This window comes from Patagioenas fasciata, chromosome 4, assembly GCF_037038585.1.
Source record: "Patagioenas fasciata isolate bPatFas1 chromosome 4, bPatFas1.hap1, whole genome shotgun sequence".
Lineage (NCBI taxonomy): Eukaryota > Metazoa > Chordata > Aves > Columbiformes > Columbidae > Patagioenas > Patagioenas fasciata.
The window spans coordinates 80,339,765-80,353,745 of NC_092523.1; the positions used below are offsets into that span (position 1 = coordinate 80,339,765).

Here is a 13,981-nt window from a genome sequence, read left to right on the forward strand (position 1 = left end):
GAGCCCTCATCCTTCCCTGGAATACATCTCTTTTTCCCCAGACCTTTGAGTGTTGCTCCTTCCTCAGCTCCAGGCAGCACACTCAACCTGCTCGTGCACAAGCACACGAACACTCCTGACTGCTCTGGAACCCTTCAGTCACCTCCCCAGAAACACAGTCTGAGGGATTAGGAAAAAGGCCTGGGGAAGGAAAATAAGACTCGCATCTAAACCTTCTTTTTAGGTAAAAAATTCAACAAGTAGAAACACTCTACTAAGACCAAAGAGCATCATCACTACAAAAAAGATTAAAACCTGAAAACCCTGAGGAACTCACTTTAAGCATCTCCATTTCCAGCTCTTCATCGCTTTCAATGACACAGGAAACATTCTGTTCGGTGTCTGTGGAACACGCTTCCTGAGGGGAAAAAAAGAAATCTTATCAGCAAAGTTATTCATACTTCACTCACATCTTGTCAACCTTCTCTATAAGCTATTTCTCTGTATGCAAATAACTATGCTAAACATTCAGTTCTGAAGGACGTCCATGAAAAAACGTATCTGAAAAGATATCCAAACGCAACAAGTCCCTGTGTTAACGAAAAGAGACATCACCAGATGCAGGAAATACTTGGAATGTAAGGAAAGGATAATCTGGTGGAACAGGCACTGATCCCCACTCCAGCAGTCACTATGAGGAAACCACTACTTGCAGATCCTTAAAGATCTGCTTTCCACTCACACCAAGCTGGAGTCTCCCACACGCAGAACTCCCCAAACCAGCAGAAATTCTTCGGGAACGTCAGAGCAACTGCAGAAAGGAAAACACTCCGAACACCGGGAGTTTGTGTTCAGTTCTAATCCTCCCAACCACACGACTGAGGAGCAGCTCAGCACTTCACTACCTCCACAAATACATTCCAGACTCCGAACCCTCCTGGTCCATCTTTATTTTCTCTCAGGAAATCAATTTAAGGTCCTGAACATGATCACTTCCTCTGCTGAGAGCCAATGGCTAATGAGGGCTTTTCTCATTACCTCAGGTGCAGCTTCATTGTGAAATTGTTCAGCAGCTTGACACTCCAGGATCTGGAGCTCTTGCTCAGTGATGTCCAGTGACATGAAGTCATCTCCCTCTGCTCTGGCTGCTGCAGCCCCATCTTCCACAACAGCTTCACCTTTCTCCGCCTCCTCCCCATCCACATCTCCTTCCCAGAGGCCAGCCAGCAGAGCATCAGAGCACATGTTCAAGTCACCTTCACGGTTTTTGGCAAATTCAGGCATTTCAGCTTCCCGTGCTTCAGCATTTCCTGACTCCACTTCAAGTTTGGTAGCTGGCGTTGCACCACAGCTCCTCCGCAATACAGAGGGGGAAGCTGAACCACCACACAGCATGTTTCTTAAGGCCGTGACGTTCTCTCTTAAATCTGCTAATATTTCTGCAGCCCTGGAAAGCAAAACAAGAACCAAAATGATTGCTACGGTTGCTACATACATCTTAGGCACAGCAGAACCGACGCTTCTCTAGTAGTCTGGTTCTCTGCATAGGTTTTGCCCAAAACTTGAGATACAAAGGCTTGTCACTCAAATGCAGTTGGCGTTCCTCCTCTATGAGGAGAAAACATTTCTTTACACTGAACAGCCCTATGAAGACTCTCCAAATACACCATTTGTGCTATCACCCACACACTTGTATGAAGCCTCCAGACTTCAAGCAGTTAGTCAGACAAGTATATTAAGTACCTAAAAGTTCTTGCTGTGCATATCAGCAAGAAAACACAGATTTGGGAAAGTTCAATGTCAATTCCTTGCAATGAGACCAACGACAAGCTATGTTCTACCATTCCTGTGTACAAAGTTTCCCCATCAAATGTACTGTGCTTGCTCTTCTTGAAGAGGATGCACAGATAACAGACGTGGCTGTCAACACATGTATTTTGTTGCATCAGACCTCAGCATCGAAGAGCAAACCACTGATCTTACAGGTGTAGCAGAGACAGGCTGGCACAAATCTCACCTCTGCACATGTTCAAGCTGTCCAGGAGAGTCAGGGATGCGAGAAGCCAGGCCTGTTATCTCTCCGGCTAGAGAAGTCAAGTGCTCCTTCACGTCTTTGGAAGACATGTCACCTGTAAGAAGCACCAGTTATTTCACAATAATTGAGGTCTAACATCCATATGCAAACAGGTTGCCTTCAAGTAACTGCATTTCCACAAGATCTATGCTGATGAGACAGCCTTTTCCAGTATACACACAGTCAGGCCATGCTTCCCTGTGCTTCAGCATTGCCACTTCTCCAGCAGCCCGTTTACACGTGCTCAGGAAGAAAGGGGAAGAGAACGGGACCATCAGAAAGTGATCCTTCCCGGTACACCTTCCAGATGCTAACGCAAACACACTGACAGAGCCAAAAAACTACACCTCAGCTTAATGGAGTAAAACTCAGCCAGCACAGAAAGGAAACAAACCTCCTCCCTCCCCCTTTCAAACATAGAATACATAAACCGCTCAGCTTTCCTTACGAAGCACATAACAGAACAAAAACTAAGACTTTTAGAGTCACCTTTCTGATCAAATAAATCAAGCTAGGCTGCTCTAAAAAAGGGTCCTATTTATGCACCTCAAGAAAAGCATTACTTGGTAACATGCATTGTTTGGGGTCTCAGTCCTCCTTAAACTAGGGTTTTGTCCCTGCATCGGCAGAATTAACTCACTGCAGTGTTTCCATGAACGGTCTGACATGAGGAATTCTTACCAGCTCTGCACACAGCAGAAACAAACAGACCCAGACCCGTTCCTACACCGCTCCAGAGAGCGGTTCCACAGTGCGGTGACCCAGGTCGTCCAAGAGCCTTAAAAGCCCCTCTGCAATCTGCCTCTAACTTCCAAGAACGCAGACAATGCGGAAACAAAGATCCTCTGAAAAACCTTTTGGGAACCCAAACTTTTAACCGTACACTGAGAAAATCCCTCCAACTGTAATTTACCTCTTCTTAAACCAAATGATTTCCAGTCCCTGTTACTCATATTTTTCAGTTTTTGATAAATGATGAAGCCAGCCTGCAAAGGAAAGAGAAAAAAAAAAAAATCAGTACTCAGCATTCTGCAGAGAAACCACGTTTTGAAGACGACACAAAAAAGCCCCAAGACTGAGCTGAGCGAGCCATAGCACGAACACCTTGTCAACATCAGTCCCGAGCTGTCGGCCCAGACTGCAGAACGGTCAGCGCCCCGCACCGTTGCGCTGCTCATCACAACCACGTCACAGCTCACAGAACACTTCACAAACCACAGAGACCTGGCTCGGGGTCCACGTTGTACTGCCTGCTCTTATCTAGGCTTTATTTCATAAAGTCAGCTGCAAACGGAGAGCTCCAGGTACTCTGCTCCCCACCTGCTCCGCCTCATTCACATGATGCTCCAAGAGAACAGCTATGAACCCACTAACACGGTGTGTGCTTAGGATACCCATTGATAGCAATAACAAGTTTCAACAGGAAAATGCAGCCTAAAGCCAGGAATGTGCTAATTAGGCTACACATGTTAACTGAAGCATCTCGAAGAGGAAAGAGAAAGAACCAGGTTAGTCCCGCATGTCTCCATAAGGCAGGTGAGCAAGGAAAAAGGCCTTGTCTGTAAGCAGTGGGTCACAGCAGCCGCAGCAGGCAGCTCTGAGCACTGGCAACCAGAGCTGCTCTCCTTGCTCATTTGGGTCCTGCATATTCACAGGTGCCAATCTGCCAAGATTTAACTCAACTAGAAAATATGCAGTGGCTCCTAAGTTAGAGGACACAACAGGGACCACAGTCCCACTTCCCTTGCCCTCATCTAACCCGATCGCAGCCATACAAACCCGAGAGGTTTTGATTTCACTGCCATAAGGGACAATTTTCTCCCAGGAAGAGGGAAGCACATGGCGGCACATTGGGAAATCACTTCACAGAACTGAGGGAAAACATCTCTTTTCAAATTGGTGAAGACGCAGAGTTATTTCAGTTGCACAAGTTGATATGCAACTGCAATTACTCTTGCTGGTAATCCATACTGTGGTTCTGCTGGATTAACCACTGCAGAAGGTTAGAGTTCTTCAAAGCTGCTTATTCATTTTATCTGACATACCACATTAAGCAGGAGCTCAGTAAACCGGATTTTCATTCATAAGCAGCTCAGGATGACCAAAAACCCCGCAGAAAACACACCCTTAAGCACTAACAAGCTACAATGAATACCTGCCGACAAGGGAATAAAAAATAACCCACTCTTCTTTCAGCAGTTATTGTATTTAATAAATACATCTCAAGCATGCTATATCTATGTGGGATAATCGTGCTGCAAGAATCTCAGGTTCTGCCATACGGATGCAGATAAAACTCGCATCCCTGCAGTGGCAGCGCGCAGCCGGTCCACACCAACAGCTGGTGTCTGTGTTACCTGGGACCTTCAGAGCACAGCAGAACCCCCAGGAGCTCTGGTTCACAAAAAGGCTTAAACAAAAAGGCAAATCTCACAACTCCAGGAAACGCTAAGAGGTGAGAACCTTGGGGGAGGCTCAAGGCTGCTGGGGAAAGGGCTCTTTCTATGTGAAAATTCTTTCAATTTCGCATGTGAAACATTCACCACAACATCCTCTTGAGGTGATCTCAGCAACACGACAGGTCACCCAGTCAAGTACGAGCAGGACCGGCTTCAACAGAGAAGATATTGTGACAAGTCTGGGCAAACACCGGGGTTTGAAAGCTTAACAGGGACAAGGAACTGGGCAGCGACCTACTCGGTGCCAAAAGCATTACAAACAACAATCACCACCACATTCGAAGGGAATTGATCAATACAGACAGAATCTCTTCTGTTACATACATAGGCATCTGTGGCTGCATACAGTTTCTGCTCCGCGTTGAGTGGAAATTCTTCCCAGTTACTGCAGCGGACAGACTTGTCCTTCAAAAGCTGCTTCCCAAAAAGGTGCTTTACCAGACCATTTAGGCTCCATAACTCCTTACACTTCAGCTGGGGAAAGAAAAAAAAGAGAACTGGTTTAAAAGGGGAAGTAATTGGACTTGGCAGAATATATTCTTAGAAGTGGCCAAGTGTGCTTAAACCCTCATTAAAGTGCTCTGGATCAGTCGCTGCTAGCGACTCAAAGCAGTGACTGTTCTGCAGTTCTAACTCCGCTCTCATCATCCTGACAGGTCATTGGGCCCTTGCAAAGCCGTATTTTCCTGCTCTTAAACTGTCACGTTAAAGGACACATCTACACAGTCAGCCTGGAAAGACCAGGCAGGGTGAGCTGGTATTGTCACACTATCCAAAAAGATATCAAGGAAACACCTGTACAGTGTAGTCTCTGGCTTGATAAAATAAAAGCCATACACTGAAACAGTGACCCCTCTCTCCTCTAGGATTTTTTTAATTATTTGGCTTTCTAATTACAGAAACTCAGTATCAAACACCAGGAATGTATTTAAGGTAGGAATACCAGCCTGCCCATCAGGTTTTCTGTCACCTTTTGCACGTCTGAGAAGCCAAGCGAGGCCCAGGGCGCAGCTCCGCGTACCGGGAAGCGGTTAACCCAAATCCCCAGGAATCGCCCCGCCACGCTGCTGTTGCCAATGGCTTTTGTGATCACAGTTGTCAGCCACAGCTGCCGCACGCTATTGTCCGATGAGCCAATTGTAGAAACCTTCCTTCCCACCCCAAGGTAGGCACAGACTTGTGCCACTCCAGCTAGGGAGAATGTGCAGAACACGCAACCTGCGGAGCCTGAAAGCGGTGACCACAGCTCATCCCCTTCAATCTGGGACCAAAACACCTCCCAGCTGTTCATTTTTGGTTCCCCCGGCCCTCCCCCCCGCATTGTGCCATGATACATAACCCTACTCTTTGTTCTCTCGAGCTTCTCTTTCAGGTTTATTTTTGGTGTGTTTTCTCCTCAGCAGAAAGCTTTAAAGCTGCTATCAGAGATCACATTGCTCAGCTTCATGACAAAACACCCAGGAGCTGGATGCTGGGGTGGGGGATTAAAAAAAAAAACAACAAAAAAACCCCTCGATTTACAGAAACTTGCAAGCTTGGAAAGAAACAGCTCCTTCTATTGCTCCAGCAAAACAGTTGAACATGCACAACTTCCAGCCCGCTAGGAATGGAAACCTCAGGGTGGTTCACACGGAGAGCACTGCCCTGAATGCTGGTAATAGAGCACGTCCCTCTCCCACGGCGAGTTATTTACACCTGGTATGCAAAGCACAGAACCAAGAAAGGCATGAACAGTATTATTTACGAGCCCAAATCTCTGCCCTCCACTAGGAAACTTAGAGTTGTTGCTATTATCCTACCAAACACAAAGCACAGAAGGAAAGAGAAGAGCACAGAGAGACTGAGCACAGGGAAGGAAAAGCTTCGCAGGCAAAAGACACAAAAGCTTTAAAGGGACACGCTGGAACTAGGAACGGCAGGAGGATTTGGAAGTTAAGGAGCTTCCTGCTCTCTGCGCTGATAAGAGGGCACAGATCTCCTACATCAAATGGTATCTAACTAAAACCCACCTACACTGAAACTCCTGGGGCACCAATGCAACACCGCTGCTCAATAAGAGGCATGGGGAACGCCAGCTGTGTGAAAGCAGAGGCGACAACGGCTTCAGAGGCACGGAAAGGAACATCTTTTTATGGCTCCAGATGATGTGACACCTCAGGATGGAGGACTTCACGAAAGACCCTGATGCTCCCTGCCTGTCTCAAGCAGGAGGGAAACCTCCCTTCCCACAGAAGCCCGACCTGCACAGCCTGGCCATGGCCAGCACCGAGAAGACAAAAGCAGCTGCATTTAAAGAGCTGCACCTTGCACATGCAAAAGGTGAGCAGGTCTGAAAGGGGACAAGCGTTCATTAAGAACTGGCTCAGTGAAATACACCACTTAATTCTGCACATTTTCTTGAGGATTCCTTTTAAACTCTCTCTTTTTCTGAAGAATGAACTGTAATACATCTCCTTTATTCTACAGAACACATTTGCTATCAGGACTGAACTCCTGTGAACACAAGGAAACCTGCTTTTGCACAGCACAATAACAAGATCCCCTCCCACAGCAGAAAGGTGTGAAGTTTTACTTTCTCATTGGCCACGTCAGCCAGCTCCACAAAGCTCTTCAGCTGGATTTCAAAGTCACTCATCAGCTTCCATTGATCTCCCTCAATTCCTACGCCAACCTTTTTAATTGTTTCATCTTCGAGCAGCCTTTTGAGTCCCTTGGGAAAACCTAAAATAGATTAAGCCCAAACATCAGAAACTCAATACTGGAAGATGGCAGAAAGTCTACTGGAAATGACAAAATGCTAGCACAGAGGCCACCTGCAAAAAAATCCACTTTTTCAGGAAAAGCCCTCAAAGTTGCTCTGTTTAGGCAGCTGCTTGGACTCCGGAACAACTGGGAGCACCCATTGGTTGTAAAGTGTCATCTGCAGACAAGGAGGAATGAAATACTTCAAATATACAAGTTCATTCTGCATCTGAAAACAAATTCAGCTAAAAATTCAACACCATTACTCCATCATCAGACCTCATGGCAACAAAAAAGAACCTCTACGTGCATAAGATACTTGAATGCCAACAATCGGATGCTCAAAACCAAATGTAATATTATTTTCCCATTTTCCACATGAAAATCTTTCCCCGTTATTCTATTCTGCATTGATGGGAAACAGTTTAAGCCATAAGCATGGGGAATCACGAGAACTGGTTCCTGGAGGCTCACTCAGTGCTAACGCTGGGCTGGGTCAGGCCAACAACAGCACTGGAACACAGAATTCACCACCCAGCTCCTCTGCCAAGCACAGATAACCTTGTCTTTTAAGTAGGAAAATCAATTCAAGGATGTGCACAGACGCTCAAGGCTTCTATCTCGATTGAGCCTGAACTGATGGCACAGCCATCCTGGATCAAAGGGTATTTTTGAGTTTGTAGGGCTGAATAAAGGCACACAGCTTTCCAACCTGGTTTCTACAAGATAACAGTCTCAGACACTTCACGCTTGAACAAAAGCGCCTTCTCCTCCCTGTGTTCATCCCTATTTAAAATTCGGAGCACCTTGTTTAAATACCTTCAGGAACCCACAGCTGGATACCCGGAATTTGCGTCAAGTGTGATTCTAGCACCTACAGACACGCAGTGCTGCACAAACACACGGTACATGGGCTCCGGATTGGTTCTCATGGCAAATTGCCCTTTTTCTCTACTCTACTAAGTATTTACACCCTTCAACAACGACTTGGCATCACTGATGTTATGTTACACAACCAAGTCCACACTTCTGTGGCTACTGCTGACACTGAACAGACGCTTGTGCAACACCAGCCAGAACCAGCCGTGCTGTGAAGCTGCAGGTCTGATTCCAAGTATTAAAAAGTTACCACTTAAAAAGATCTTAGTTTAATACGAGATGAAGGCTACAATCTGAAAAAAAGACATATTTCCTTAGTCTCTAAAGAAAAAAGACTAAGAACTGGAAAACTATCAATATGTGTTAAATATATGACCTTCTTATGATGCCTTTATACAGTCCAACAACTCTCCACTCTTCCTCCTACAAAAGTACATATTTTTTGCAACAAAAAAATCCTGAGCCTTAGCCAGCTGGGTAGTTCAGCCAACACTGACACTTCCGCAAGCCCAACTTATTCTGAATAGCGAGCACAAATTGGCCGTGGTTCCTGCAAAAAGGCTGACACACCTCACCCAGTTCAGGGGCATCTCCCACTGGCAACAACTCTAGACAAGACCCCACGCAGAAACGCCGTCTCCTGCTGTAACACGCTTAGCGAGCAGTAGCCCACGTGCAAATGCACCCACGGCAACCCACAAACGTTTGCACTTGTAGAACCAAAAGCCTTTTGGCTCTTTATGACTCTTCTTCCCCCAGCTTCCCTCTGCAAACCTCCTTTTGTGCACTTGTACCTTTCTGCCTCCCGGACTGAATAGACTCCAGCAATTAAATTTCCACCCCATTTGCTACAAATGACAAAGGATTGAACACCAACATTAAAATTACGACTATTATACGGCAGCATGCACACCCCAGGGAAATCAGAGACATCTCACTGGCATAATTTCAATCTAACATTCAAACCAAAGGTTATAATACTGCAGCCTCTTTCCCCCATTCTTATTTTCCCTATTTGGAAGCTTTTATTTGGATCCATAATGAACTCAGGTTGGTGAAGCACATCTCCCCCAGCTTTTCTCCATAGCTGCGCCGCACCAGGTATCTGGAGTCACAAAATGCAGGTACTAGGAACAAACAGCACGACTGCCGTCATTTTTGAGGGGTTTTGTTATTGAAGCCAAATTATAAAGAAACAGCTGGCTAAATTTAGGTTCCTTGTTTATTTTGGCACAGAAATGAAAGCTCGTAAGCAAGGAACTGAATTTTTTAAACCCAACTAAAATATGCTTTCCCAGAGAGAAAAATAATCCTCAAGGAAAATTCTATTGCCCTGTTCAGAACCTCAGACTTGGGCCAAGATCCTCTTGATATTCATGGGCAACACTAAGAATAAATCCATTTATTATAGGTGGGAGAAGAGGGATGGATTTGTACTGTCAAACGTAGTGTGAAATATTGACTACTGTTCTCGTTCAAACTAAATTACAATAAGCAGAAGGCCCAGCTAAGAGAGGAAGTACAGTACCTGACATGGAGGAGACATGAAACAAGTAGCATTTATCCTCAGCCACACATATCTGGATTACAGCTATTTTCGCCATTTTTCCTTTAGTATATGATGGCGGCCATTCAATATCAAATCCAACAGCGGCCCCATCTGATAAACTCTGCCTAGAAAAAACAAAACCACACAATATTCCTCATATTTAACCATTCTTCTAGCAGCCTTAAGTCACCTTACACAAAGATGATTAAGAGCATCACAGCCACTACATTTTCCTTTCACATCTACAGGACACAGAAACCATTTGAAAATCAAGACTGGGAGGTGGTGAAATCCCAGGGGACCCCAAAAGCTGCAGGGAACCCTTCCAAGCAGCCGGACGTTGAGCAGATCTTGCTGCACACAAGCAGCAGCGCAGCAAGCCCCAGGAAACTGCCACATACAAAAGGCCATGCAATAATTTCTTTTCCCTTGTTATTTATTTGTCCCACTGCACTGGAACTTTGGTATAATTTTTTTCTGCCACTAATGAGTTGTGCTATGCAAAAATGGGGAAAAATTAATAATCCATTTGCATAATGAATTTACTACTTGTTCTTTGAACATACAGCTCCTAGTCATGAGTTAATACATATGTTAGATTCCTTACAGCTCCTGTTTTCCCGTGAAGTCACTGCAGTCCATGGATTTATCCACAGCATGAAAGGCACAGAACCTGCGCTAGAACCTTTGCTGTTCTACCCCAAGGGACTGGGAGACTTAGCAACGGCATCTCCCACCCAGAGATTAAGTGGAAACCAAAACTGCTCCACATCATGGAAAAAATATGTATTTTGAAGCCACCATGCACTGCAGATGGACCAGGGAGATGTCTCACAGAGTAATTCTCCATCATGAGAAACAGGTTCTGCTTGTGCTCGCAATCAATAAGCAAGACACAGTTGCTGCATGTAATCAGACAGCCAGCACTACCAGACACTTGCTCTGGTTGCACCATTGACCTCCATACACATCAAATCAGGAGGAGACAGAGGAGCCAAGTCCTTTTCAGAAAGAAAAAAGCACTCAAAAAAAAGGAGAAAGAAAACCCGCAGAGTAAGAGCTATTACCTGATATCTTCCGAGAGAAGGGAACAGTCACTGGCTTCGTAGCTGTAAACGATGGAGCCGCTGAACTCGAGGAATGGCAGCCCCTCTTCCAAAACACTCCTCTGAACAGCACACTTCTGCCAAAAAACAGACATTTGGAAGAGGCTCTTTTACCAGCCACAGAGAGGCACCCGCGCTGCACACGCTGCGTCCCAGCAGGGCCGGCACCCGGAGTCACCCACACCTCACCACGTGTCACACGCAGGGCCAGTGTCAGCGGCAGCGCACAGGGCGACAGCCCATCCTCTATAAAAATATGTGGGTTCATGCCCCAGTTTCTTGGCTTCACTCCAAGCACTGGGACTGAAAGCATGCAGGTTGAATTTTCACCTTAATTTATTTGGATTCTTTCCAAGGTCAAGATGAGGGGATAAAAAAAATGAATTTTTGACAGCATCAAGACGCCCTCAAAGCTGCTTCAAATGCTGCAGCACTTGCACACCTACAAATGTGGGCAGGATTATTTAAAATGTGCAACAATTTAATTTAAGTCATTATTGGAGGCATCTAAACCTGGTCAGGCTCTCATTCTCTGCCAACTTAGCTCCTGTAGAGCTGTGAGCAGCAGCTCAGGTCCCCATGTTCCAGGCAGCCCATTTCACTCAACCCTGCCACATTCTGTGTGAGGAACTTGACAAATATCTACATGAACTCCAGGGATTTCAAACCACATGTAATGTTTAAAAGCAGGGATATCCTCCATCAGCAGATGAGTACTGGTTAACAAATCCAAGCCTTAAGCACAGAAGGTGAAAATGAACCCTCCAGTTGGCATTTTCCCCCCTTTCAGAAGTTTATTTACTGAAATTTATTAACTGATAAACTTACTCAAATTGGAAAACTCCTGATGACATTCACCTGGCTCCAAAACCTTCAGGTTGGTTAAAAATATGCAAGTAAGCCACCACATCAATAACACAGAAGTGGTTAAGCATCACACAATAACACTTGAAGAACAAAGTCTTGTCACTCAAAGGCCACAATGCATAAAACAGATTTTAATGCAGTTTCAGAAGCAATTAATTGCCTCCAAGGGGAAGATTCCACACCAACAAACAAAGACACTGCTGATTTTACACTTGCACAACAAAACATTTCCTTCAGTTAACAGAGGGCGAAGTTTTCACCCAAGCCCTTCCTGAAAGGGCTGCTTGAGGCAGGGTGCCACAGGAAACACAAGCCAGGTTGCTTTGAATTGGCATTTTTTAATATCCATGCTATTAATTCTTTATTCCCACTTCACAGAAGAAAAACCGCTCAACTGAGTTTTTTGCTTTTCTCTCATTCATTAGTTTTCCAAACGATAAAGCCGTTTCAAATGTTCCAGGGGAGGCCCCTTCCAGTGGGAAATTTTATACCAAATCAGCTCATATATGCAGAAAAAAAAACCCACTCAAGGACACATTAACGTTCCTTGAGCACCAGAAATTTGAACATCACCTTGCTGATCAATTAATTCTCCTGACTCCCCAGTCCTTGCTGGTGTACAGCCCACAATACCGGGTGAGCAACGCACCAAGAGCTCCCAATACTTGGGTGTTTTTGTCACTGAAATTCAAAATAGCCAGGACGAAATTCCTGCAAAGGTAACAGCAGCAGCCTTTGAATGTCACATCATATTTTGATTTTAAAAAGACTTCAGGACATTAAAGCAAACAGAAATAACACAACAGTACTTAAGTTTAATGACAGTTCACAGGACCAAACAGCTGCAAACAGTCTGATAACAGATATCAGAGGCACAGCCCTAACTGAAAGCTTATGGGCCAATGTTGTTGCCTTTAAACAAGCCCCCCCCCCCCCCCCAACAGCGTACCTTTTGAGCACTCACAGCTCCATCCTGGTTCTGTATAAGCATCCACTGTGGGTATTTATTCTGTGGACCAGTACTTAGCAAGTCCGGTTTATTCATTTTTTCCACATTTCTGTTACTTTTGCAGACAACAGAACAAAAATATTAGAATAGTCAGCAAGTAGTAACAAGACAAGCTGTTAAAATCATCAGGCCAGAATGAGATTACACTGGAACACCACCCCAAAATTAAAACACTTTGTGCTCGAGAACAAACATTTACAGAGCTGCCTGCAGGAAACTTGAAAACAGATTGATGTGTTATATTCTTGTTCATGGCAAGATGACAAAGAACTTAGAAAAATCTCTTATAGTCCCTATGGAAAGAAAGTTCAGTTTAGTTCTACTGAGACCAGCAGCTGGGAACAGAAGAGCACACCTGCTGCTGCCTCCACTCAACACAGCCCTGCGAATTCGGCAGGTTTATCTGCTGTTTTAGAGCAGAGCACAGGAACCAGCTACCTGGCTTCAAAGCACAGTCAGCTGCACTTGCTGACAAAGGAAACAAGTCAGTAAAAGTCAAATAAAGAATTACCAGACTCACACAAACTGTGTCTCAAAGCCTGTGCTCCCTGCACAGGACATAGAGTGGTGAGCATGCACTAAAGATTAAAAAACCAAACAAAACCACACAGAAATCCTAGGGAGAACTACAGCCAAACTAGGCACACGCTGCCTACGCTCTCTGGTACGGACTGAATGATGGCGGAAGTTAATTATTAATTGACCTTCCCCATGGAGAAAAGGTTTAAGTTAGGAAGCCACATTTTCTGAAACAGCCATGGATTTTCAGCCCTGAGCGTCAGGGTTTCCTTTCAGAGAAGGGGAGCAGGGTTTCCTAGTTGTGAGCAAACACTGACGGGCTCAGAGCTGTCTCAGCTGCTCCCAGGACTGCTGCTAATGGGATTTAGAAACCTTCCTGGAGATGAGGCTCAAAAAAGTGACATTCCCCATCCTCATTCCTCCCACCTGTCCACCACATGCCCTATACACTTCATCAACAAAATCAGACCACCCTGTCTGTGCAAGAAGATACTCTCCAGCTGTACTTCCTCACCAGAAAGCATAAATCCTAGGCAAACCACACTGCTTCAGTTTTTAAACTAAAGCAGGGAGATTCAGGCTGGACATGAGAAAAAAATATATTAACACTGAGGGTTAGGCCAGGCTGGACGGGGCTCTGAGCACCCTGAGCTGGTGAAGATGTCCCTGCTCATGGCAGGGGGAACTAGGGGAGCTGGGAACGTCCCTCCAACACAAAGTGTTCTGTGATTCTAAGCACTGCATTCCAGTCAAGGACAATGAGCCCTGCTCCAAATTCACACCCGTTCCCTCAGGACA

The 13,981-nt window shown here is 45.3% G+C and overlaps 1 protein-coding gene across 7 annotated transcripts in view; it reads right to left on the reverse strand.

Moving 5' to 3' along the window:
- Positions 1-13,981, reverse strand: part of WRN (WRN RecQ like helicase) — a 36,135-nt gene that overhangs the window by 21,694 nt on the left and 460 nt on the right. For 5 of the 7 annotated variants that reach the window (XM_065837661.2, XM_065837660.2, XM_071808280.1 and 2 more), the window contains exons 2-10: positions 12,605-12,719; positions 10,750-10,865; positions 9,662-9,807; positions 7,085-7,233; positions 4,837-4,986; positions 2,967-3,039; positions 1,997-2,108; positions 1,018-1,426; positions 317-397 (exon numbers count right to left, since the gene is read on the reverse strand). In XM_065837661.2, the coding sequence (XP_065693733.2) occupies positions 317-397; positions 1,018-1,426; positions 1,997-2,108; positions 2,967-3,039; positions 4,837-4,986; positions 7,085-7,233; positions 9,662-9,807; positions 10,750-10,865; positions 12,605-12,700 (1,332 nt within the window). In that variant the 5' untranslated portion in view covers positions 12,701-12,719. Of the gene's footprint in view, positions 1-316; positions 398-1,017; positions 1,427-1,996; positions 2,109-2,966; positions 3,040-4,836; positions 4,987-6,033; positions 6,205-7,084; positions 7,234-9,661; positions 9,808-10,749; positions 10,866-12,604; positions 12,720-13,981 lie in introns of those variants that run through there. The other 2 variants (XM_065837662.2, XM_071808281.1) reach the window with 2 other exon arrangements.